The sequence below is a fragment of the Alosa alosa genome, chromosome 20 (genome assembly GCF_017589495.1).
Source record: "Alosa alosa isolate M-15738 ecotype Scorff River chromosome 20, AALO_Geno_1.1, whole genome shotgun sequence".
NCBI classification, from domain to species: Eukaryota; Metazoa; Chordata; class Actinopteri; order Clupeiformes; family Clupeidae; genus Alosa; species Alosa alosa.
Window position 1 is genome coordinate 19409699 of NC_063208.1, and position 23781 is coordinate 19433479.

Here is a 23781-nt window from a genome sequence, read left to right on the forward strand (position 1 = left end):
CACTTTTGATCGCATGTCCTTGAGTAGAAAATCCTTTAAATGTACAGCTTGTCCCTCTTAGACTTAGATTGGCTTATCTTCTTTATGGTTTTCTTTACTCTAAAGTTACATATACAGTAAGTAATACATTCTGTACATCCTCAAAATATCCACAATGACCATACCATTTGTTTTTGGTGCCTAATTGATACAAAACAACCCCAGTGTAGTGCAGAATTCTACATTTATTAGAAAGTGTTTTAAACATAATTTTACAGATAGACTGCAAATGTAAAAGCAAAACAAAAATGATTTCGAGGGAATGATTTATTGATCACTGATTGTAGCAAATGTTTTCTGTGTTTTACAACATAGAGGGACGGATATATGAAACAAATCCATGCTGACTTTTGTTGATATGTGTCCGGTGTACATGAACATGTCCCTTCTAATGGATGAACCTAAAATGATTCTCATGGAATGGCTTGATGAAAGGCAACAGTAGCCATTTTGGAATTCAAATGAAGCTGGCTTTTAGGTTATTTGCAGATGCACCAGTATAAGTATCAGTACCATCGCAGATCCAAAATGTCAGATGTAATGCTGGAGGTGCAAACATAAACGCAGATGTGTGACAGCAATGCACACAAACACTGCACCTACTGAATTCTCTAAAATGTACAAACAAGGTTTGGTGTCATCTCTCATCTAGCGTGATTGGGTCTTAAATCTCAACCATGAATACAAGAAACAAGAAAAAATAACCTTGGGTCCTATTTCTTTTTATACATTTTCCCCCACAAAATTATTCCACAGGATTTCTCATTTTACTTTCAAAAATCTATTATGTATTTGTCAAATAACTTTAATACAATAAAATATTATTTTACATTTATATTCATTATTTTCAAATATGTCTGACCATAAAATGCTATATTTTTTATTGTTGTCATTTGATATACTGAAACACTCAGCAATATCTTCCATGGTGCATTATGAGGTGGTAGGAATGCCATTTTATACATTCTATGGAGTCTTTGCCTTTGCCTTCAAAGTTTGAACAAAGAAGGAAGAGAGAAGAGAGAATGAACTAGTGAGCGAGTCAAAAAAGAGAAGACTAGTCTGGTACGAAAAAAACAAACCCTCCCATGTCTCTCTCCCTGATAACAAAACGTGCAGTGCCTCCACCACTCTGCTCCCTCCCCCACACATACACCCACCTACCCAACCAGCATCACTGTCATTCATTCATCTTGCTCACTGTCCTCCTACACTAGCTGTGTCCCTGTTTGTCTTCCTCCTCACTCCCTCGTTCTTCCTCCTTCTCGAGCTCCTCCGCGAAAGGCTGAGCGGCCAGCTCAGTTCCAGACCTTCAGGAAGCTGTCCCAGGATCCGGTGCTGACCGCCAGGCCGTCACTTGGGATGCCAACGCAGCTCACTCTGTTGTCATGTCCAGCCAGCACACCTGAGAAGGGCAGACAAGGGGTGAGTTATTCAGCCTAAAGTGTGCAGACTGGGGAGGTGGACAGTCTCCTATACACACACGTTATACAGTATCCCGCTATCCCATACAAAAAAAGTTGCATTGTGAGCCATAGATTTTTTTTTGAGGTCTCTTTGCCTCTCGGTTCATTCAACACTCAAATAGCGTTCTGTCTATTATGTACATCCTGCGCTGCTACCTTCAGGCTGCAGGTACCGGTATCAAGGTATCTCAAGAAACAGGACAAAACAGTAATTTATACCCCAAGTGATTATTTCTTTAAACAAACTCTTGCAAGATAGGATTAAGTCATGACCCTTTTTGTATCTCCGTTCAGCGGGTCTGGATGGTTTCTTTCTTTTTTCTCTGTTTCTTTTTTGGATTTGTACTACTACTGTGGACTGACACTATAATGTTGTATTCACTGGAAAAAAGTTTCCCTACTTGGACAATAAAGTACCTGCTGCCTGATGAAGACCCTGGTGGGTCGAAACATTGCGTTATGTTTTTAACTCATTAAATTTAGTTCTTCTGGGAGATTACAGTGTGTGGACAACTACTCTTCTTTCCTTGACAAGCCTTTTTTGTCCTGCACCAAGCCTCAGTGAGGTGGGATGTGCATACAATCACTTTGAAGACAATAAAGTACCTAACATCCCCTAAACTCACTCTTTAGTCATCTGCTGGCCTTGAAATGTGCTACCCACTGAGTTCATTCCTGTGTCAGACAGTGGGACTCAAAGGGTAAGGTCGGTGTTCTGCAACAACCGTCTCTACTTTCTGTCTTTGTTATTACACCCCTGTTATTACTGCTCTCTCACACTCTTGTCCCTACAAATGATCAATTTGCCCACTTTAGTCATGTCAGCATTTCATTTGTGTTTTTCTTTTCTACCCACCAACTTTCTCGCCCTTGAGAGTATCCCAGATGTTGCAGTTGAAGTCATCGTAGCCTGCAAAGAGGAGACGTCCAGACAGGGACAGGGCGAGTGATGTCACACCGGCAGTTGGCTGGGCGTTCTGGTAGCAGATGACTTCCTGGTCAGAGCGGAGGTCAAACATCCTCAGGGTGCAGTCGTCCGAGCCTGTGATCACAGCGTGTCCATTTGGGAAGAACTGCAGGGCAAGGAGGGCAGGTATGACTGCTTAGGGGTCACTGTCACAGTGTAATTGCAGTGCACACAGAATGTTTTTGTGCTTAATTTCATTTCATTTCATTTATCTATTTAAAGGACAGTGCACATTAATCAACATTTCTGTAAATGTGCCAGTGTTAACCAGCAGGCTAAATTTCAACTGTAGTCCATTGGAAAGATGTTATACTAGACACATGGTGGCTAAAAAAAAGAACATATTAAATCACACAGCAATTGATATACAACAATAAAACATAATGCCATAGGACTGGCTCCATTATGGAAAAGGCAGTGACAGAATGGCTACCATGTTAGGTTAGTTGTAGTAAGGTAAAAGGAGATTTCCTTTCCTGTAGCTCCACTGGAAGTACAATGCAAATGTAGCTCAGGAACAAGCAAACTAATAAGTATCTTTATTTCTTGAGATGTTTTAGACAAATGCAACAATGTGAAACCTAACGACAACATAAAATCATTTCTAAATGTTGAAGCTTGCATAAGCCGATGTAACAATGTGAAACACATTGTACATTTTGAGCTTAACTATCAAGTAGTCACAGTTGCCTATGACCAAAACACCATAATGCAAACGCTCCTTACCGCAATGGTGTTGACGTCACTGGTGTGGCCCTGGAAAGTCTGCCTGCACTGGCCATCCCTGACATCCCAGAGCTTGGCAAGGGAGTCACAGGCCCCAGAGATGAACTGGTTCTGGTCAGGGGAGAGTGCCAGACACATGCAGTCTCCCACATGGTTCAGGAACTGTACCTTCTGTTTGCCAGTCTCCAGATCCCAAAGACCACTGGAAAAGAACAGAGAGAGAGAGAGACAGAGAGGGACAGAGAAAGAGAGAGATGGTGAATGATGGAGGACTTTTCTACTGGATGAAAGATGATAAGATAGTATATGTGCGCAAAATATGACATTCATGAATTAAACATATAAATACAGTATGTTCACAAATGAGAGTGAAAAGATGTTCTCTGAATCATCTTTTCAGATTGTCATACCAGGTCTGGTCACCAGAAGCAGTAAGGATCTCAGTTTCGCTCAAGAAGCGGGCACAGGCCAGATAACCTAAGATGGTTGATAGGCAAAGTCACATCAAGGAGGTGAGTTACTATAGCAACAGAAATGGGGACAGCATGAGAGAGAAGAGCACATTAAGAAAATATGACTTTGCACTGCACATCTCAGAATGACTGAGAGTTAGACATCCTCAAACCATCTTATGCTCATCACTGTGACAATATTTTGCACTACCTGTGGCTATTGTAGACTGTTTTTGTACAGATCAAAGATTTCTGTTATGGCTAATTGGGATCAACTGTCCTTATATGAAATGCAGTGCACCATCAGTGGAGGGAAGTTGGAGATTCTGCATGTGGTATTTTGTGACATAAAATCTGTCTGAAATTCCCACTTATGAATGGAATTTCTTTTGCTGTGAAAAAGTAGCTATTTATCTGCCAACTGGTATCTAGCTAACCTGTAAGACTACTGCCAGATCCTTTGTTTATCGACCTCTTTAGGTTATCAACAAGAGCTCAAAGCCTGTTACGCAGATTCTTACCATCATGACCATCCAATTCCCTCAAGGTTTTTGGCTTTTCCCCTGAGATGTTGTAGATAGTGCACATGTTGTCAAGACCACCACTAGCCACCAGACCCGCAGAGGGGGAGAAGGAGACAGTCATGACCCATGCAGATTTGAGAGGTATGCAGTTAGCCTGGGGATGGAAAGGATAAATTGCAGATACATTTCACAAACTGTACCAACTCATATGGATCACTAACAGTTTGAACACATTATTAACGCTCCGTGTGATAACTTGAAATAATTGAGTTTGGAAATTCTGCATTATAGTATACTGTAGGGTGTTCTCACCAGATTTCCAGCATGGGTGTCCCAAACGATCAGCTTGCCATCCTGTGAGCCACTGATCATCAGCCTACGATACACACGTTAACAAATCAGTGTTATCCCCTAGTAAATGTGGAATATAAACATCTTTTATATCTAAAATGCCATATTGAAGGACATTATAACAGGATATAATAGCCATTGTACTGTGTTTTAGACAATGCATGCATGTAGGTAAATAATTAAAAAAATAATACAATACATAATGTATATAATAATTGTAAATACATTCAATGACATTGAGAGACCCGCATGTGGAAGCTAAATTACTAAATGATTGGTGTCTCGGTCCTCAAGATCATTCATTTCCTGTGAGCTTTCAATATGACAGTACCTGAAGGTGCCACTTGGTGGCGCCTTTGTTCTTTCAAGACTGTGCTGTACCAGCCATGTTCTGACATATTTGAACCCTTTCTGCAAACTCTGACCTTTTTTTTTAGCATGACTGCATTGAGGTTAGATTTATAGTATATGCATCCATCACAATGGTTGACTAGATGACTGAACATTCCTCCTTTTCTCCTTCAAATCAAATAACAGACCATTGAAGCTATTCTCATCCTCTGAGCTCTGTTAATTGATCCAACTAAGCAATAAGGGGATTCACAATGATGAGCACAAGATAACACAAATGCCTGTAAAGCAACTCCAACCAGGCTATAGCAGCTTAGGCGTCTGACTTAAGCACAGAAGACACTTAAACCTTTGTGTGTAATGTAAATGCTTTTCACACTGCTAGAATACAATATGACCTCTACAGTAGAGTCCTGACGTTTTACCCAACGTTTCTACATTTACATGTATTCATTAATCAGACACCAAAGTCCAAAGTGACTTACATATGTCAACAATATAGTACAAGGGATTACATGGTCCCCGGTGCAACTTGGGGTTAAGTGCCTTGCTCAAGGGCACAGCGGTGGAAGCTGGGAATTGAGCCCACAACTTTTCAGGCTACTGCACGCTAGCCCAGCTCCTACCACCGCCCCAATTTTTAAGGCCTATATAACAATATGTGATTGAAGTCATATGTGGATGCAAAATATAATGTGCTCTACACATATTTTACTGTCCTGTCCTATCCTGTCCTATTTTACTGTCCTGTCTGATGTAACTTGAGCCTTAACACTCAGAGTTGTCTACCTTGAATCATTTTTTTGGGAGCCTCTTCAGGAATGTGTGCATTGCTCCAGCAGGTGACTGAATGGAAAACCATTTCACCATAAGATTTTCATTTGGATCAGTTTTTGCCCTGTTTTTCTCTGTTCTGTCACGAGTGGACTCACTTGTTGTCAAGGGCCCAGTACAGGGCGTAGATTTTGGCTGTGTGGCCTTTGAGGGTCCGTCTGGCGCGGGGTTGGATGCGAGGAGCAGGGGCCACCCCAGAGGCGGCCGACTCCATGGTTGTGTCGGCCACTCCTTTGCGGGCGGTCTGTGAGTAGAAAAATGAATCAATACAGCATGTGTTATTCATCTGTGATTTACACTGGAAGGTTGAGGTAGTCACAAGGACAAATCAGTACTGCAAAGACATCCCATTAATGCCTGTCAAGACATTCTATTCTATTTGTGATGTCTGTATGTCTAAATGTCTATATCATGCATACATTATACACTAGTATAATTAACTCAGTGTGTAATGTATGCATGATATATATAGACATTTACAGGTAGATATTTTTGACCTTGTGAAATAAACTTGGGGAATAGGACTTTTCCCACAAGCCAGTAGGTCAGGCATAATGTATGGATGTAATCCCTCCCATTACTGTGGTTGACCCAGTAAGGTTCTGTTCTCCTGTACATGTCACACATTTTGTGTGTTATAAGATGGATTTTCTGTGTCTGTGTGGATCCTATAATAGGTTTAGGCGAGTGACTCAAGGATGGCCAGCGCTTACCTCAATCTGAGCTCTGAGGGCCTCAGCCTCCTTTTTCAATTGTTCCACCTCACCCATGGCGACGGCTTGAAGGGGATGTTACAGACCAGAGGACGACCTGGACAACACAAAGACAAGAGCAGAGGAAGAGGTATGACCACCTGAAATCAGAGCCGAGTATCTCTGCACTTTTGTGGCATGTTGTCATGAATGGGGACAAAGGTGAGTGGTGAAACGTATTACATCCTCCCCTCAAGCAGTGAGGAGATCCACCAAGTGGATTTAACTTAATCGGAGCAGCTTCCTGCTTGCCCAGTGAAAAGGAAGTAAGAGATTGTTAAGTAAACCTGGTGGTAGTAACAGCATTATCGGAAACTAGGCCTCCATGACCACCACTAGTGACGTCATATCCTGGATGAGGAGAACATCTTAGCCCCTTTGAATAATGAGGTGTCATTTCACTGTCTTGTACTCTGGTAAAACTAACACTGGGCCCTATAGTAGTTTAACGCCTTTCCTGACTTTTGAAACTAAATAAAGTCTTGGTAAAGTTTGGTTTTAACCCTCAAATTTTCAGATGTAGGTAGCAATTAGATTGCACACATATAGTACATGGTCTTATGCCATAGAAACAATTACATTCAACCAACATAACTTTGGGTTTTGTGTAACTTTACAAGTTTGGTATCAACAATAAGTTATCATCAGAATTCACATTTTGTTATCCCCACAGTTCTGGCACACTCCCTGTCTTCCATTCTGTAATCAAGGAGCAACTGTTTTCAAACAAGTGACCTTTATAAGTGAGGATCAGAAGGCTTTGTGGAGCTTTGCCCGATCTCACCTGGCCTCTGGGCCACTTGTGGCCAGATATGTGCTCAGAGAGTCAGAGAGACGGAGACATCACATAAAAACACCACACTGGTAAATATGAAGTCTACTACGATTCATCGATCAAGAAACAGATCTGTGGAGGCCTGGAGAAGATAGAGGCGAGAGGAAATAGTCCAGAGGACATGGGGGGGAAAGAGTGGACGCCGGGGAGGGTTAAGCCCCCAGCAGGAGCTTGTAGGGTGGCTTTTCAAGTCAAATCTCCTGTCATCCGATTACTGTCCCATTGGATCAGAGAGCGACCAAGAGGCCAGAGAGAAATGTATGACAAAAAATATACATGGCAAGAGATATGAGAAAATAGCTGTGGACTAGACAGATGAGCATGGTCAAATGTGTTGACCCTTTCTCATGGTCAGTATCCTCACAATGGCTCTTTTCTTAAAAAAAAAAAATCTTATCGTGCAGGTTGATCAAGTAAGATGCCCAAAACACCAATTGTGCATCTGACTAAAATGCAATGTTCAACTTTGGCTGGGCCAACATGTAATAAATGTGTGCCAAGACAAACTACCAAAACCCTGCAGAACTCAAAAGGGTTGTTCTCTGTCGTTGGTTTCTAAACTGTTTAGCATTGCAAGTGAGCTATAGGCTAAATGTACCCTTCAGTAGTATTGTCTCTGATAAAGAGAATCTTCAAAAACAAGAGAAGACGTGGACATTGCCAACCGCCTAGTTGACACGAATGCCTTTGACAGAAGTAGAAGCATCCATCTTGTCCTGCATATCATTATGCAACTATCTATCACCATCTTAATGTCTTAATGATGTGGCATCCCTTGTCTTTTGAAATGTTGCAGTCAATGCACAGATACTTCCATAACTTCCACGAATTGAGGTGTCATCCACTTCTTGCATCTGTGAGTATTCCCAGTCTGGTTGGTGTCAAGTCCTGTGTTTTACGATAAGTGGGCTAACAGAGCCAATTTTGTTGGAGCTGCTCAGATGCCGATGAGTTAAATAATTCTCAAGGCCTGAAGTCCAAATGCACTGTCAGAGTCAACAACAGCACGCAGCATGAGATCAATCTCAAACAATTAGAAGAAAATACTCACCTTGCTTCTCGCTGTGCAGCTTTTCTTTCTCCTCCTTTTCTCCTTTATTCCAAACCTCTCGTTCTCCTCTTCTCCTCGCTGCGTGTCCCTTTTTTCTCTCAGCTGCTTGTGCACTCCTCAATCCACAGGACGGTCCTGCTTCCCCTCTCTCTTTCTCTCTCTTACTCACTCACTCTACTTTGCACGCTTTCTTCCCACCAACTGGCAGGAACTTACCTGTGAAAAACTCTCTCTTTCTCTCCCCCTTCCTCCCCGGGAACAGATGAGGATTGGAGAGGATGAAGGAGATCAGGGATGAAGGGATAAGCCCCAAAGATTGAAATAGAGAGAGGGAGAGAAAGAGACAGAGTGAGAGAGGAGGAGAGAGAGAGAGGAGGGGGGGGCAGAGAGTACGACGAGGAGAGTCAGGTAAACCGATTGCAGCAGGAAAGCAGGTTATGGGGTCAAAAGACAGGAGCAACTGAAGAAACCAAATGACGGGACATACCTGAAGAATCCAGGTTGGAAAGAGAGACCTGGGCCCTTTGGGAGGGCAAAGTGGTGGAGAGATATGCTCAAAGAGATAGGCTAGAGAGGAAACCTGCTCATAATTACTCACTACTCGACCACTAAATCAGTACAAGGTGGTTAAAATGGTGAAAATGATCTGTATTTGTACTTGAAATTATCCTTATAATAAATATTAATTTGTTGTGCCAGACCATAAGAAGTTGTTGTTTGGGTCAGAATGATTTTGACTGATTTCCATTGCACTTTATTATATTAATTTCACTTAACAGTCAAGGTTATGCATACGCACAATATCTGTAGTCCTACATCGTTGCACTGAGTGCAGACAGCATGTCAGTGATCGTTGCACTGACACACCACTTTGGACACATTGATGTTTGTTTGGCCTTGTGATTGTTGAATTTTATTGGGGGTGATTTCATAGGGTTCGGGGGTGAGTATTTGAATTAGTTTGTCAGACCTAATGAGTTGAGCCCAGTTAATCACGATCTAATTGGATATCCGTGGAATCGGCAATCTCGTTAAGGAATTAGAGCAGCCCAATCCGAACATGCGTCACGGGTAACACAGAGAAGAAGAGGGACGGCAAGGAGAGAGGGAACATGGAGGTCGGGAGAGAGAGAGAGGTAGAGGGAGGGGTGTCCAGTTGGTACTTCACCCACTTGCCATTGTCTGGGTGCCACTTGTGCCAAGTGAAAGGAGAAAAGCTCTCACCTCTGCGGGCACCAGCCTGTAGATGGCAGACACCATGTGATCATAATCTTGCTTACAGCTCAAGGTATCATATCTCACAGATCCATGCACCAGGGCGGAGTTTGGTTGGTTGGTTGGTTGGTTGGGTAGAGGGGGCCTTGGGTGGTAAGAGAAGGAGATTGGCGTGGAGGCAAAAGGAGATCCTGTGTGTATACTAGGGAGTGGTGAAAATGGGTGATTCCATTAAACATGCTGTAATATAATAGCTGCCAATCCTATTACAATTGCTAAGTATTTGTAGTAAGAAAACAACCCCCACCTCCCTCCACCCATGTCTACACACACCCAACCACAGATGTGACCTCCACAAACAAACACCCTGTTCAATGAAGTCACTAACAAAAATATTGGCCAACTTGATTAAATATCAGTGAATCATTCCCCCAACAGAGATTGTGAAAACAGTCTAGTACGCATATAAATGACTGTGTTTTGCCATATTATGAATTCTTATTAAATGTAATTAATGCTTGTACCACTACCAACTCAAAATATTTTGTCATATGTTTTATCAGTGCCTGTATTCCAAATACCATTATTTTGGAGGATTTTTTTAAAGATCCTAAATTAATTTTAATGGTAGCTATGATGCATTGTCATGAACTCATCCTACTTATACTGTACATCTGCCATAACATGTTCATGACAAGGTTATGCCTTGTTATGTCAGAGGATTGAAGTAGAGTTGAAACCTAACATAACAGCATGCTCTTCTTTTCAAGGCTGGTTAATCACCATGAGTTATTGTATTGTCTCCTTCGGTGCTTAACAGTATAACAAACAAACACTCTGATTTGTTTTCGCACCCCATCTGGGGGAAACAAAAGCCGCCATTAAACCCCCTCACACCCAAACACCAACTCGGTACACACCCTGTGCCCACAATGTGATCTGTGTTTTACACACGCTCAGTCCCCTTTTTTGAAGGGTTTACAGGACTTGCCTGGGTTCCGCCAGACTCCAGTGATATGCTTCAGTCACAGACACACAGATACAGATTGGCAATACATTTGACAGACATACTGTATGTCTACATACATATGTCTACAGGTCTACAAATGCTAGTATGGGGCTTTTTTCATGGTTTCTTGTATACTGGTAAAAATTCTTTGTTACAGATTTTCATATATTTTTTTCTTAATCTGTATTGTATTAAAATACCAGACTGCATTCTGCAATCTTCAGCAAGGAAGCCTGACATATATCTCCAACTGGAAGATTACTGACCAAAATGCAGAAAAGTGAAAAGACTAAACAAATGCTTTTATTGAGTTTATTACTGACCCTTCTGGAATTTCATATTGAAGTATTCCACAGACTTTCAGAGATCCCATTTAGAAGTCAGTTATTCACCCAGTTCAATTGTGGGTGACATTGACTGCAGTTTGCAAATTGGCCAACTTCTCATATTTTGCTCCACACACATTGAAGAGGAACTACTAAATGTGTATGCCAGGGATGACCACCACGTGAGTGTCATGAGATGGAACAGAAGTGGTCAGAAGTGTGACGTGAAGACATCAAGAAAAAAAGTTTGCAATCATATCTTCTCCTCTTTCCTTAAGACACAGGTCAGACACATCATCAATACCCCTCTGGGTCTGTGAGCAGCCTCTCTTTCTGTGTCTCTCTCCCTACCTCTCTCTCTCTCTCTCTCATCTAAATCCTGCTTAATACAAACTGACAGAAAAGGGCTCCAGACTTACTGATAGTTCCATGGTAACAAGCTCAAGAGGTGAGAGGGTGCAGCTCACTCTTCAACCTCAAACTCATTCACCCTCTTTTTGTCCTCCTCATAACATTCCCCCTTTTCATGACGAGTGTCACAGGACGCACCTTGGTGCCACAGTCAGATGTGGTCTTGAAAAAGATGATCTTTCAACCCATACCCTATTTCTCATGATGATAAACCCTGACTTGCCCCAAGGTTATTAAAGGCTGACAAACACTGACATGTTCATTGTTGATGAAGAACTAGGCAAACTGCTTGTTGAAGAGCTGTCTAGACCGGTTTGCCCTGCTGTGCTGAGCAGACAAAAATATTTCTCACACTGCGAGAGAGTTCACCTTAGTATTTCAATGCAAGATATAATTGAATGCAAATCGAAATAATCAACTATGTATCGTTGCCTTGCGGACATTTGTGGAAGACTGGGTGGGTTTTCTTTTGCCTATTAAGAGAATTCTGAGCTCTTAATTAGGCCACTGGTGCTCATCAAAAGTGGCCTGCCGCAGATGGATCTACAGGGAACTACACGCGCCATTATATAACAGGTGCCCTAGTTCATTTGTTTACACTGGTGGCAGGAACTGTGTCAATTAATGCACAAGTGGATCAGCAGGAGTCAAGGTCACCAATTGGGTGTGAGGGAGCTTAACGAGCCAATTGAGCTGCGCAAAGGACATCTAGCAAGCCGAGCCTGGACAGGGTCCAGCTCTTGAAGGTCTGACGGACGATGTTGTGTGACCGGTGTGAATGACGTGGGTCAATCTTCTAATGGGCCTCCGAGTCGTCACACACACATGCAAAGTAGGAAGAATGAGGCGCACACGGATACCTGGATAGGGATAAGATCATTAGAAAATCAGTGCATTAGAAAACCAACCTAATGATTTTCTTGAGGAAAGAAGAGTTCTTTATCACACCATTGAGTTGATTTTGATTCAATGAGTATACCTCAAAGTGGAGTGCCACTATGACACTGACTGGCTGGTGTCCGTTGAGCTTTTTGGAGACAGATTATTTAACATTTTTTTTCTTGCATGGATGGGACTAACAAGTACAATAAATGACTGTAGCCTTTAATAACGTGACCTATTTTTCTTCACATACTGAAGTGGCCTACTTTACGCTTTCACAGAAAGTCCAGACACCAGAAATGACTTGAACTTTTGGGAAGTTCAATCATGATGGAAGAAACGAGGCCAAGGAATCATTCAAGGAATATCACACGAGTTGTTTTCTTGACATGTTAAAGTCTGGCAAACGCTTAATATATCTATCACCATCACCAGCATACACACTGTCTTCTGAATAAAAAAGGTTTCTGTTTATTGGTGATCCCATACCATTCCATACTCTTGTGTAAGAATAAACAGTCATAATGAGCCATTCTATTTATGTAAGTGATTTATCCAGTGTGAGAGTCACATTCAGAGAGAATAGTTGCCAGTCCACACAAGTGTGCTGCCCTCTGCAGGATAAGGTTTGTCATGTTATCTCAGAGCTACTGTCCTTCAAGATGAAGTTAAACTGCATTTTTAGTTTTAGCAACAACACAGAGATTTTTTCACCATATGCCAAGTTTTATTTTTATATATATCCATAGAACAGGTACAAATGTTTCTATAGCTGGTAATCAAACCCTCTACCTTGCCTTATTCGATTAATATCTCTATAGCTACAGTATCAACACTTTGAATAAGACAATTCATTTTCAACTCTAAACAGCACATCATTTTCCCTTCTGAAATAAATCAATTCCAGTTAACAAAATATCTCATTCCATTTGACATGTCTTTATCAAAACAACAAAAATATTTCTGTACAGGTTATTTACAATTTTTCTCTCTCTCTCTCTCACTCTCGCTCTCTCTTTCTCTCTCTCTCTCTCTCTCAGGGGGTTTATACACTTACAATTTCAGGAAAAGCAAAACAAACTAAGGCAATAGGGGAGTGCTCCTCCCATTTAAAAGAATGTACACTTCTCATTTCATATCCACGTTATTGCATTATTAGTATTTCACAAGCTGCATTTAGGGAGGCCTGTGCACCACATCAGCTTTTCCTCCTCTACACACTCGCTGTTGTGGAGACGGCGGTCAACTCCAGTTCACAGACAAAGCGCCAGTGCATCTCGCACGGTGCGTCGTACCAGCTCTTAGTCGGAACACGACTCCGCACCTGCGTCTTCACAATGTAACCACAGTCCTCGTCAATGTGGTTGTTGGGTTCCCCCTCCTCCCAGAAACTGAGTGGCAAAAGACACTGGTTAACAGAAGTGAAAGAAACAAAAGGTCTGCAACTGACCTTACTTGCTGACTTGGCATCCTGCTTTTGATCTTCACAATTACAGTTTTTCTCAATTGTTAAGATGCACTTAATGCAACTGGGATGTGCTTTAACTTGAGCTTTACCTTCTTTTATGAAGCCTAAAGAGACTTTATAAAGCAAATCTCTCCTATATGTACAAGAGAGCATAATGCTGATGTTTGGAAGAAAACATGTTTGAAGAAGAACCTGCAATTTTTTTTTATAAAAACAAGAATGTCCATATTTTCTAAAAATGGAAGAAGATGTCAACAGAAACAGGATGTCACTCGCGTGGGTACTTTAACAGCGCAGCCTGAAAACAGTTGATCTAGAGTTATGCTCAAAAACACAAGACTACTCCCCCACCTTGCTTTCCTCTTTTCCATTTTCATTTCCGTTTTTTAGTATCACAATTACTTGTTTATCTTTTTTTATTCTATCTGGATTTTTTTGGGGTTTTGTTATATTATTGCTTTCTTTGCGTGTGTGTGTAGGAGAATAGGTGAGACTGAGGATTGGTGTGGATGTATTGGAATGGATGGATAAGGATGGGCAGTGTACAGAGGTGGGGGTGTATGTGGAGATGGCTGGGGGAGGGATGGGCGGATAAACTCTTTCATAATCATATATTTTGTATATATTTGTCCAAGATTTTGGCACCTGTTTTACAAATTCCAATAAAAAAAAAAAAAAAAAATAGGATGTCATAGTCTGTGGCAAACAAAACCAAAGAGTGTAATGAAAGGAGAATGTTTTGGAAAGACAAATATAAACGGATACACATTTAGAATTATCAAGAAACCTTTTTAAAACATGGGCTGCACTCTGCACCCTGGAGTGAGGCCCAGAATTAGCTAAATTACAGCAGTGTATGTCCCTGATATCCCAGTGTGTGTGTGCGTGTGTGTGCGTGAGAGATCTGTGAACCTGTGCATTCCCTTACCTGGAATTCATATTTAGCACTGTCCCATCCACCCAGTGCCAGGTCCCCTCAGCCTTCTCATCGGTGATTCCAAACCAGTAGGCATTCCAGTGTCCCCGAACCAGCTTGTTCCAAATGAACGTCTACGGCCAGGCACACAAAAAGTGATTGAAAGGAAGGTGAATATAATAAAATAATAATAATAATAATATATGTATTCTTCACATTAGTTGGTATTGCTATAGCTTACTGGAATGGGACCGATTGTGAGGGCATTCGTATTTGTGTGTTTATGTGTGCATGTGTGTGCAGCATCACTGACCATTTTTTGGATCAGTGATTTAAAAAGCTGTGGAAAAAACTGTTAGAAGATGACATCCCCACAGAGATGCCTCACTTTCATTTTTACCAAGTAAAGTTCTGCCACTTACAGTAAATTCTTAATGATATGTCAGTATATTCCTGATGATTATATCCTTGCCTAAGTGTTGCAGCGATGCATTGAGTCTTCATTATCAACATTGCCCATGCATATTCAAATAACAATACTCTCCTCATAGCCTTGGTCCAGTAAGTTCACACAAGGTCTGACCCTTGGTTACCTTGTTGGCTTTACGTACATAATATTTCCCCCCTTCTCTCTCCCCTCTCTCTTTTCTCTCTTACCTGTTCTTCTTCCGTATGGATAATGGCCAGGTGTCCCCCTCTCTGTTGACAGAACCGCTGGCTGCCCATCCAGCTCAGTGTGGTGCGGGAGATGTAGTAGCAGCTGTTTTCGAAGCGGAGCCAGTCTGCTGGGCACTTAGGCAGGTCCGGTGGGGACGGGGAGGCTGCCGGGGCCAGAGTGGTCACACGTGCAGGAGGAGGGGTTGAGGGGGTTGCCTCTGGTGGGAGACAGCACAGCTATCAGAAATCTCATTCACCCCCCATCACAGCTAAGCATGCGAGAAAGCCTGGTCTCCGATCAGTGGTCGCAGCAACGTTGTGAGAGATGAAATAAGTATAAGTATACTCTTTTGATCCTGTGAGGGAAATTTGGTCTCTGCATTTATCCCAATCTGTGAATTAGTGAAACACACTCAACACATAGTGAGGTGAAGCACACACTAATCCCAGCGCAGTGAGCTGCCTGCAACAACAGCAGCACTCGGGGAGCAGTGAGGGGTTAGGTGCCTTGCTCAAGGGCACTTCAGCCGTACCTACTGGTCGGGGTTCAAACCGGCAACCCTCCGGTTACAAGTCCGAAGTGCTAACCAGTAGGCCACGGCTGCCCCAAAAATGGGAACGAGGAAGATGACTAACTCACACAGCGCCACTCTCATGAACACAAACATCTCTCCCCTAAGAAATATGCATTATGTAAACGAATAATTAAGCCTATGTAAATATCACAGGGGTAAAATGAGGATAGATTATAAAACCACAATGATGCATACACTAATGCCCAAGCCACATTAAATGCATAACTGAAGTGGAACGACAACAGAGCGTATGCTGCATCAAAACCCTTTTCCACTATAATCAATGGAACTGGCTACACCAGATGTGAGAACTGCAGGCACACAAAAAGGACATTTGAAAAAGAATGGACCACTCTTCTCTCTTTCTATTTTTTGTGCAGCTCATGCGCTCTGTTTCAGCTGCATGTTGAGCCCTAGTAGCCCCACTGTAAGTGTCACTACTGTGGGAAAGAAAGGGGCCTTGCTGACCACTTATGTTCCCAATCACATTCTGTTTACATAGTTTAGCTGGCTACTGGCTTTGCTGGGACATGTTTGTGGGAGGAAATGTTTTTGTCTGAGTAGATTAGGTATAGATGGCTCTTGCATTTTGTCTTAGGAAAGAACTTGGCTGATTTGTGCAGGAGGTCTGGAAGAAATTAATTAAAATCCCACTGCCCAGTTAAAAACATCAGGAAGGCCACACTCGTATGCACACAGGAAATGTGTTCATTCCCTGAGCATTTAAATTTCCGAATATTTAGGAGGGATCAGGAGGAGGATGCTTCTTCTTACAATAGTACTTTCTGTTTGTGATAGTTGCAAAGAAAGACTGCAAGGACCTTAGTAAACAACTGTCAAGCAAAATAAATGTCTACCTTTTTTGTACATAGAAATGTTCAAACTCTTTTCAGATTCTTGTTTGTGTGATAGGTGCAAATATTAAGCTATTTAAAAGGAGCAATTTGTCAAGACTGACCACTGACTGACCACACGTTGCAGTACATTTCACTAAATCTAAATATTACCACTGTTCATGCCTGCCTCACTGACTCTATAAACGCCTTTAATTAATCCTACTCTTTTCCATGTTAGTCATCAACATCTGTGATGAATTTCTCTCTCTCTCTCTCTCTTTCTCTCTCTCTCAGAAACACACACACACACACACACACACACACACATACAGTGTGTGAAAGAGAGAGACAAAGCTCGCCTAACCTATGCCCTACATTGAGGGGAACTGGGAGGACCAAGGACTATAGTCTAAGTTACACCAGGTGGCAGAGTTATTCCACAACGAGTCAGTCCATTTTACTCATTACAGGAAAGGGCATTACACTAGGATTCTCAGAAAATAAAATGAATACTGACGAAAGACATTACTGTATGATGCCATTACCATATGATAGGCTACTAATGATTCCCTGAATATTACATCTGCAATGCAAACCCAAATCATATCAAATCATAGACACGATATGATTTCAAAATCATAATTTAAAGTACCACAGGAATTCCCCTTTTGTACATTTTTCAATTTTTGTCAGTTCTCAGCCAATTGGGCATCCATTTAATGCTAGGGGGCTACCCAATACATTGAGAATTGACAAAAAGGGTCATGTTGGCAATCTGCCAATTATAAGTCTGTGCATCATCAAAATGAGTTTGTAGGCATTGTTTTCAGGTAAAAGTACTACATTGTGTAGCTTCCACAGCATCCCTACCTAAGGCCTTCACCCTCTCCTGCAGGATATCCCTCTCCGTCTCCAGCTCCTTATTCTCCTTCTCCAAGTTCTTCATTTGCTCCATCAGTTCTGTGACGTTCACAGGAAGAGTCTGCTGCTGGGTCTCAGCGGAGGCATCGGCTGTCACCTCAGAGACATTCCTACCTGCAGCGTCAGGCACAAAAAGGGAGGGAAAAAAAGCGCAGCTGTTATACATATAACAACGTTGTGACTGGAGCTGCAGCAGTGTTGGTCCAGGTTTGATTCCTGAACCCACTGTTACAAGTCTATGTTGCTTTTGTTAAAGGTACACTATGCTAAAGATTTTCATCTTAATATAACCTTTACAAAGCCAATTTGATGGTGAACGAATTTGTATTAGGAGTATCGTTCACTTATATAGCCATACAGCACAGCCGTAGCGGGTCGGTAATGACAGAACCAGCCATTCAACTTCAAGAACAGCGACCCGAAAACATCTCGAGAGAATCGTGAAACATTACCTTGTCAGTAGATATAGCTCTCTAGAGATATATTTTCACCTCCACAACAAAAGCATTTTCATTGTTTACAGGGGAACAAGCCACAAGAAGTAGGCTATTTACAACTGCAGTGTGAAAAAATATATCGTGACTCTAGGGGGAGCTCTACAGTCACCAAAAATACCTAAACATGCCTAGTACCTTTAAATATCAGTCACTTTGTCTTTGAGTTTGACATGCTCAGAGCCAAAAACAACAACTTACAACACATAAAGTTTGGTGAATGGAGAATCTGGGCTTGTCGCTACAATCATGAACATTCAAATAACATCCAACACCAGAGGTCCTCTTTCCAATCGCCATGAGGAAAAAAAAACAGCTGACCTCTTTTACCAAGACCTTTCAACAATCTGGATAACATTAGCATTAGTCACCCAATTAGCCCTGTGCGCATTTATAAACAGTACAAAAACATGTTTTTTCTTCGGAGGGAAAGAGAGGGTGGGTAGAGGAGAAAAATAGATGGAATAAGAACTGACTGGAAAAAGATGGTCAAACACAGAAATAAACAAGTCGAGACAGATAGTGGTGCTGTATTTGACCTTCCCCTGACTCTACTTCCACATAGTTAGAGGTCTTGGTAGGGAGCCAAGCACCATGTCCAAGCACCATGTCCAGCCCTATTGGCCTGTGGTCCATGGACAGCCTATCTAGTGTTTACACAGTGTTTACACAGTGTTTACACAGGGCTGAGGTAGTAGTCAAAGCTAAGGCATATTCACAAATTAATTTAAAAAAAAAACACTGAAATCTATATCAGTGGTTGTCAAAGTCTGGGGCGGGCCCCACTAGTGGGGAATAGAAATTGAACATTGGTCTGGGGAGTCCGCTATGTATTTTCTGCTTAACAAGAGGTGTGATCAACAGGTATAGTTCAAATGACTCTGTACGCAATTGGATAGTCATTCACCAACTGACCAACGAACCGGGTGACGTTTGAGAGCGATGCGAAAACTCCAGGCTCTCCCGCTATCGTCATCGTTTTAAACCTGCCAATAGCGCGCCAGGTGGATAAGCCAGCTTGTGATTGGTCCAGGCAAAATTGTAACAGAAGCAGCAGAAAAAGATGCACAGGTTTTCAGCCTGAGCTGCAGGGTGAAAAAGAAATTGCCGTCAGATAGGAAAGGTGAGGGATTGTGAAAAATGTGACATGCCACTAGGCCCTCTACTTGTTTTGTCTGATTGTCTTCAGGTGTCCCAAGATCTAACGGGCTGATGAGCTGCACCTGAGAGCAGGTCGCCAGCTAAAAGGGCTGCTTCCTCTCCCCTTAGGAGAGGGCCATTCTTACTTTGGGTTTTGGACATGCAACACTGCACTCAGACACATTACAAACACACATAACAACATCCATGCATTACAGATTACTGACTGTGACCCTCCACACACTGTTTGTTTGTTTGCTATATGATTAATTTCGTTAATAAATCCATATTTTAGTTAAAGATCCAACCTCTCGACTCCCTCTTTTGTTGTGGCCTTACCCCAAGGTCATAACAAAGATGTGAAGGGTAAGGCAAAGGTGAGGCATAGAGAGGACAGAAAGTAAAAACTGGAGCACTGGCCCCAACACCAATTATGCAGTGGCTGCATCCAGGCTTGGAATTTCACCATTCTGGGGGCAAGGCCACTTGGCCTTCAGTTGGGCATATTTGGTGGGGGGCACAAAGGCCACATGTCAGGGCACCAAGGCCAAAGTTAACTATACAGTAGTAGGCTATAAAAATTATCAAAGTTGTATTTAGCCTATTCACTGCAGTAGACCTGCATCATTGTATGAAACATTACAAAAACATGAAACATGACATATTGCATATAACTGTAAATCATCTGATCATCTAATAAAAACAGATATCTAGGCTATATATAAAATTTATTTTATATTTGGCCTGCTATGAAATCATGTATTGAACAATTTAAATGTAAGCACAGCTCAGCTTTAAGAAACTCAAATAGCCTAGATGCATGCTTGGCATTTTGTGATCATTAAGGCTACTTTCACAAACTCTTAGTCAGTTATCCTCTGATTTATCAATATCTAGGCGATATTTGTAACATTTATTTTGTATTTGGCCCGTTATGAAATCATGTGGAACAATTTAAACACATTGTAAAACTTAAAGCCCAAATTTGGAGACATCCATGCATGTCGAAATTTACTGCAAATTCAAAACTGGATTACTCTGGAACGTCTAACTGTACAGGGGACTGCTTTACACTTTTGTGTTCGGTAAGGTCTGCTGTTTATTCTGATATGTGGTTTGTCATGTGTTAAAAGAAGGGTTCGTGAAGTATTCTACCGAGATGAATGGGTAGGGAGATCATGGACGCAAAACCTTCAGTAGAATGTATTATTAAATTAAATTATATTATTTACTTTTCTCGCGAACCGTTCAACACAGCAATTATCGGCTAACATCGTTTAAAAGCTGAGAAAAAGCTCTTTCATGTGATACTTGTGATGTCTGTGTGATGAATAGGCTAGTTCGCGAGTAGTTCAACTGAGAAGAATGGGTGAATTTGGACGCACTTTCTTGCGCTGTCACTTTCTCTACTGCGTAAAAGACTAAATTAATTTGCGCTGTGAATGCTAAGATTATTTTGACAGGCCACAGGCTAAATAAAAATCGCTATTAGTAGGACACAAAGCAGAATATTTAAAGAAGGGGGCACCAAGGCCACCGTGGCCTGTAAACCTATGATTTTCAAAGGGGCTTCACGGCCAACGCAAGGCCGTCGTGGCCGCCGTGAAATTCCTACCCTGACTGCATCCCATGTAAACATTCTCTCTCTCTCTCTCTCTCTCTCTCTCTCTCACACAGAGAGCTGTGAAAACTTACGTGAGCTCATCACCACAAGGACCAAAAGCAGGATCACACAAAGCCCAGTCAGGCATGCTGTGGCCAGTTTGTAAGGTTGCCTGGAGTTGCCTCTTGCTGGAGAGACGTGTACTGTAAATACAGAGAGAGAGAGAGATATTTGTTAGCACACTATCATGTCATGCATAGACTAGGCCCATGTTATAGTGGTGAAAGAGTAGCCTATCTTCCAAGATTTTCATGCATGTCATGCATGTCACTAAAATGTGTAGGCTCTCCTCCATTTCTCCAACAAATAAAAAAAAACCTTCATAGAGGGAAAGGTGGCTACTACTATGTATTATATTTGACCTTTGAGCGCTAATTAGACACTGCTGACGAACAGGTGTTATTCCTAAAATGTCAAGGCAGGTTCAGACAAGTAGCAGGGGTTAAACACAAAGTATTGGATTAAAGCAACAGCAAAAGCATCCTTTCTCTGTCGCACGCATGCTATTTCTTTATCCAGCACTGGCTTTGCAAATAACGATGTCCACAGACACGGTAGAGTGTTGCATGCTTTTATGAAAGTATGATGATGATATTGCGACATCAGAAGCAAGTCAAATGAAAAAAGTCTAGTGCGGTAGCCGATAGATAGAGGGCTGCAAAGCGAGTGCAGAAGTTCACCCTGTTACGAGTTGATGAACCACTGAAACGATTTTTGAAACATTATTTTAAGGTACAAAAAACGTTTTGGTGTTGCTTTAAGCAGTAGGGAGACGTCTGATACAGCTTTTTCCCACACCAGAAGTTTAGCTAAAATGTACAACTAACGTAGGAGAACATGCAAATATTTTGCTGACAGTGCACACCACGGATTAAAACATACCAATATGTTGCTCCTGCACATTTGGAGAGCTCAGCTCGTCATATGGACCATCAGAGTCGATAAGTTTTGAGTACATCCCCTCACAAAACGTCGTGCCATTTTCCGCTGTCATTGTTCCATCCAGTTCGCTTCACAGTCTATTGAGTTGAGAGTCGGTTGACATTCAATTTAAGCATTTCAAAATAATTACTGTCGTACGTGGGAGGCAAAGGAGGGTTCAACATAAAAATTGCAAGGGGAGGGCAAACGTTGCGCAAACCTGTCTATCGCCCACGGCCACCTCTTTCGTCCCTGTCAACTTCCAGGAACACGAATAACAGGATGAATCACAACCATATATTTGCCATTTATGGGAAATATTAGGAAGAAGGAAAATGTTAACTGTAACAATGACCTGCTGTCAGATTTGTGGATTCTGTGTGTGCACGTATCTGCTTGAATAGTGTAGGGAGTGATGATAACTTGAATGTATAGCAAAATATCCCACATAGATATTGAGGAGTACACGTGATTCAGGGAAAGTTGGTTTACCCCACCCAAATGTTTGTTTTCGCCTGGACATGCTTGGAAAGATGCCCGGTCCACGGTGTGTGTTTTTCTATCCTCTTGTATCTTGAACCTTTCACCGTTAGGTGGTGTATGTTCCTGCACACTCAGTACACTTTAACTGTTTTTCTCTCTCTCAATATTTCAGTCGAGAACTAATTTTGTAAAACACCTAAAGAAACAATATGTATAACATTCATTTAAATAGTTTTAAGTAATTTTTCCTCCAGAATTATATCAACATTATAGGTATAGAGACACAATGTTTAGGCATATAAAATGTTAGGGCATATAAAATATTCAACAATGAATTGACCACACAACCCTATTCGGAAATACAGAAGAGAATTGAAAACAGTCATTGTTAAGGTTACTTTCACTCATTTTTCTACAAAACAGTGTGATGACAAGCAATTTTATATCAATTCATTTGTTTTGTGAAGATAAATAACTTTATTCTGAAACTGATGACAACTGTCCAGAATGCTGAGACATGTAGGAAACAGTCAAAATATCAAGGTGGTCTGACACATGTGATGCTTAACAAGTCAGCTTTGTTACACCTAGAAAGGCATAATAGTGCATCAAGAGAAGATGAACAGATTAGGCATAACGGTATACACAAAAATCACGGTTTGATGTGTAGGCCTACCTTGGTTTTGAAGTCACAGTTTGGTTAACCAAGTGACTAAGATTGATGGAAATGGGTTTCACATTCATATGTGGCCATTTTATTATGTGTTTTGTAAAAGTTCCCCTGAGAGAGTTTTGAACCCCATAGTTTTCCACAACTCCTTCTTTGATTAAGAGAGTGTTCATTTTTAATTCATCCGATGGAAATTACATTTTCTGTGTCTGAAAGTTGATGATTGAATTTGATGTGAATATTTAAAGTTACTGCTAATGTACTGTATGTCATGACATGGGCTCAATATTTCCATAAACATTTGTTAGTTGACAACAACATTCACTGTTTAAATGTAAAATATATGTAAGTTTAAACAATAAATTAAAAGGTTCTTATCAACTGGGAACCCATGTTTTTTTCCCCCCACTCACAGTGATATAGGCAAAAAAAAATCATAGTCACCAAGTCTACAGATAAAACTTCAAAAGTGACCTCAGCGCTAATAAATTAAGGCATCCCAGGTCAAAGCCTTTCATGTCACTTAATTATACATGTCTGAAACCTCATTCAGCTCCATGCTATAATGAACTCCACTCCTCATTTGCAATGAAAATCTGTCTTTCTCTGCCAATAGACTACAAGTGGATCATGTGGGCCAAATGGTTTACTGATATGAACACAACATCAAGCTTCTGCTATTGTTCTCTCCGTTCCCTAATCTGCATTCCATAGACAAACCATATAGTCAAAGAGGACAGAAGGGAGGACCTTGGAATCTGGATGATGTGGAGAAAGTTTGTAAAGAGGCATGGTTTCAAATCCCTTGCTTTGTGGTATGTAATAGGAGAAGATTAGAGGTTGTTT

The 23781-nt window shown here is 41.4% G+C and overlaps 2 protein-coding genes across 3 annotated transcripts; both read right to left on the reverse strand.

The window, feature by feature from the left end:
- Positions 1-206: 206 nt before the first annotated feature.
- Positions 207-8651, reverse strand: gnb3b (guanine nucleotide binding protein (G protein), beta polypeptide 3b). The gene is made up of 9 exons (XM_048230377.1): positions 8349-8651; positions 6424-6520; positions 5809-5954; positions 4487-4550; positions 4172-4328; positions 3609-3675; positions 3199-3400; positions 2362-2578; positions 207-1444 (listed from the first exon to the last, which is right to left on the reverse strand). The coding sequence occupies exons 2-9, from the start codon at positions 6478-6480 to the stop codon at positions 1338-1340; spliced, it is 1017 nt and encodes a 338-aa protein (XP_048086334.1). The 5' UTR covers positions 6481-6520; positions 8349-8651; the 3' UTR covers positions 207-1337.
- Positions 8652-12807: 4156 nt separating this feature from the next.
- On the reverse strand, positions 12808-21910 carry zgc:174904 (uncharacterized protein LOC564690 homolog). Of its 2 annotated transcripts, XM_048229825.1 has the most exons (6): positions 21744-21910; positions 20894-21004; positions 17514-17678; positions 15233-15450; positions 14588-14709; positions 12808-13582 (listed from the first exon to the last, which is right to left on the reverse strand). In XM_048229825.1, exons 1-6 carry the CDS (start codon positions 21853-21855, stop codon positions 13405-13407), a joined length of 906 nt encoding a protein of 301 aa, XP_048085782.1. In that variant the 5' UTR covers positions 21856-21910; the 3' UTR covers positions 12808-13404. The 2 variants fall into 2 exon arrangements, with proteins under 2 accessions (XP_048085782.1, XP_048085784.1); XM_048229827.1 differs by lacking the exons at positions 20894-21004; positions 21744-21910 and adding an exon at positions 18974-19171.
- Positions 21911-23781: the final 1871 nt, after the last annotated feature.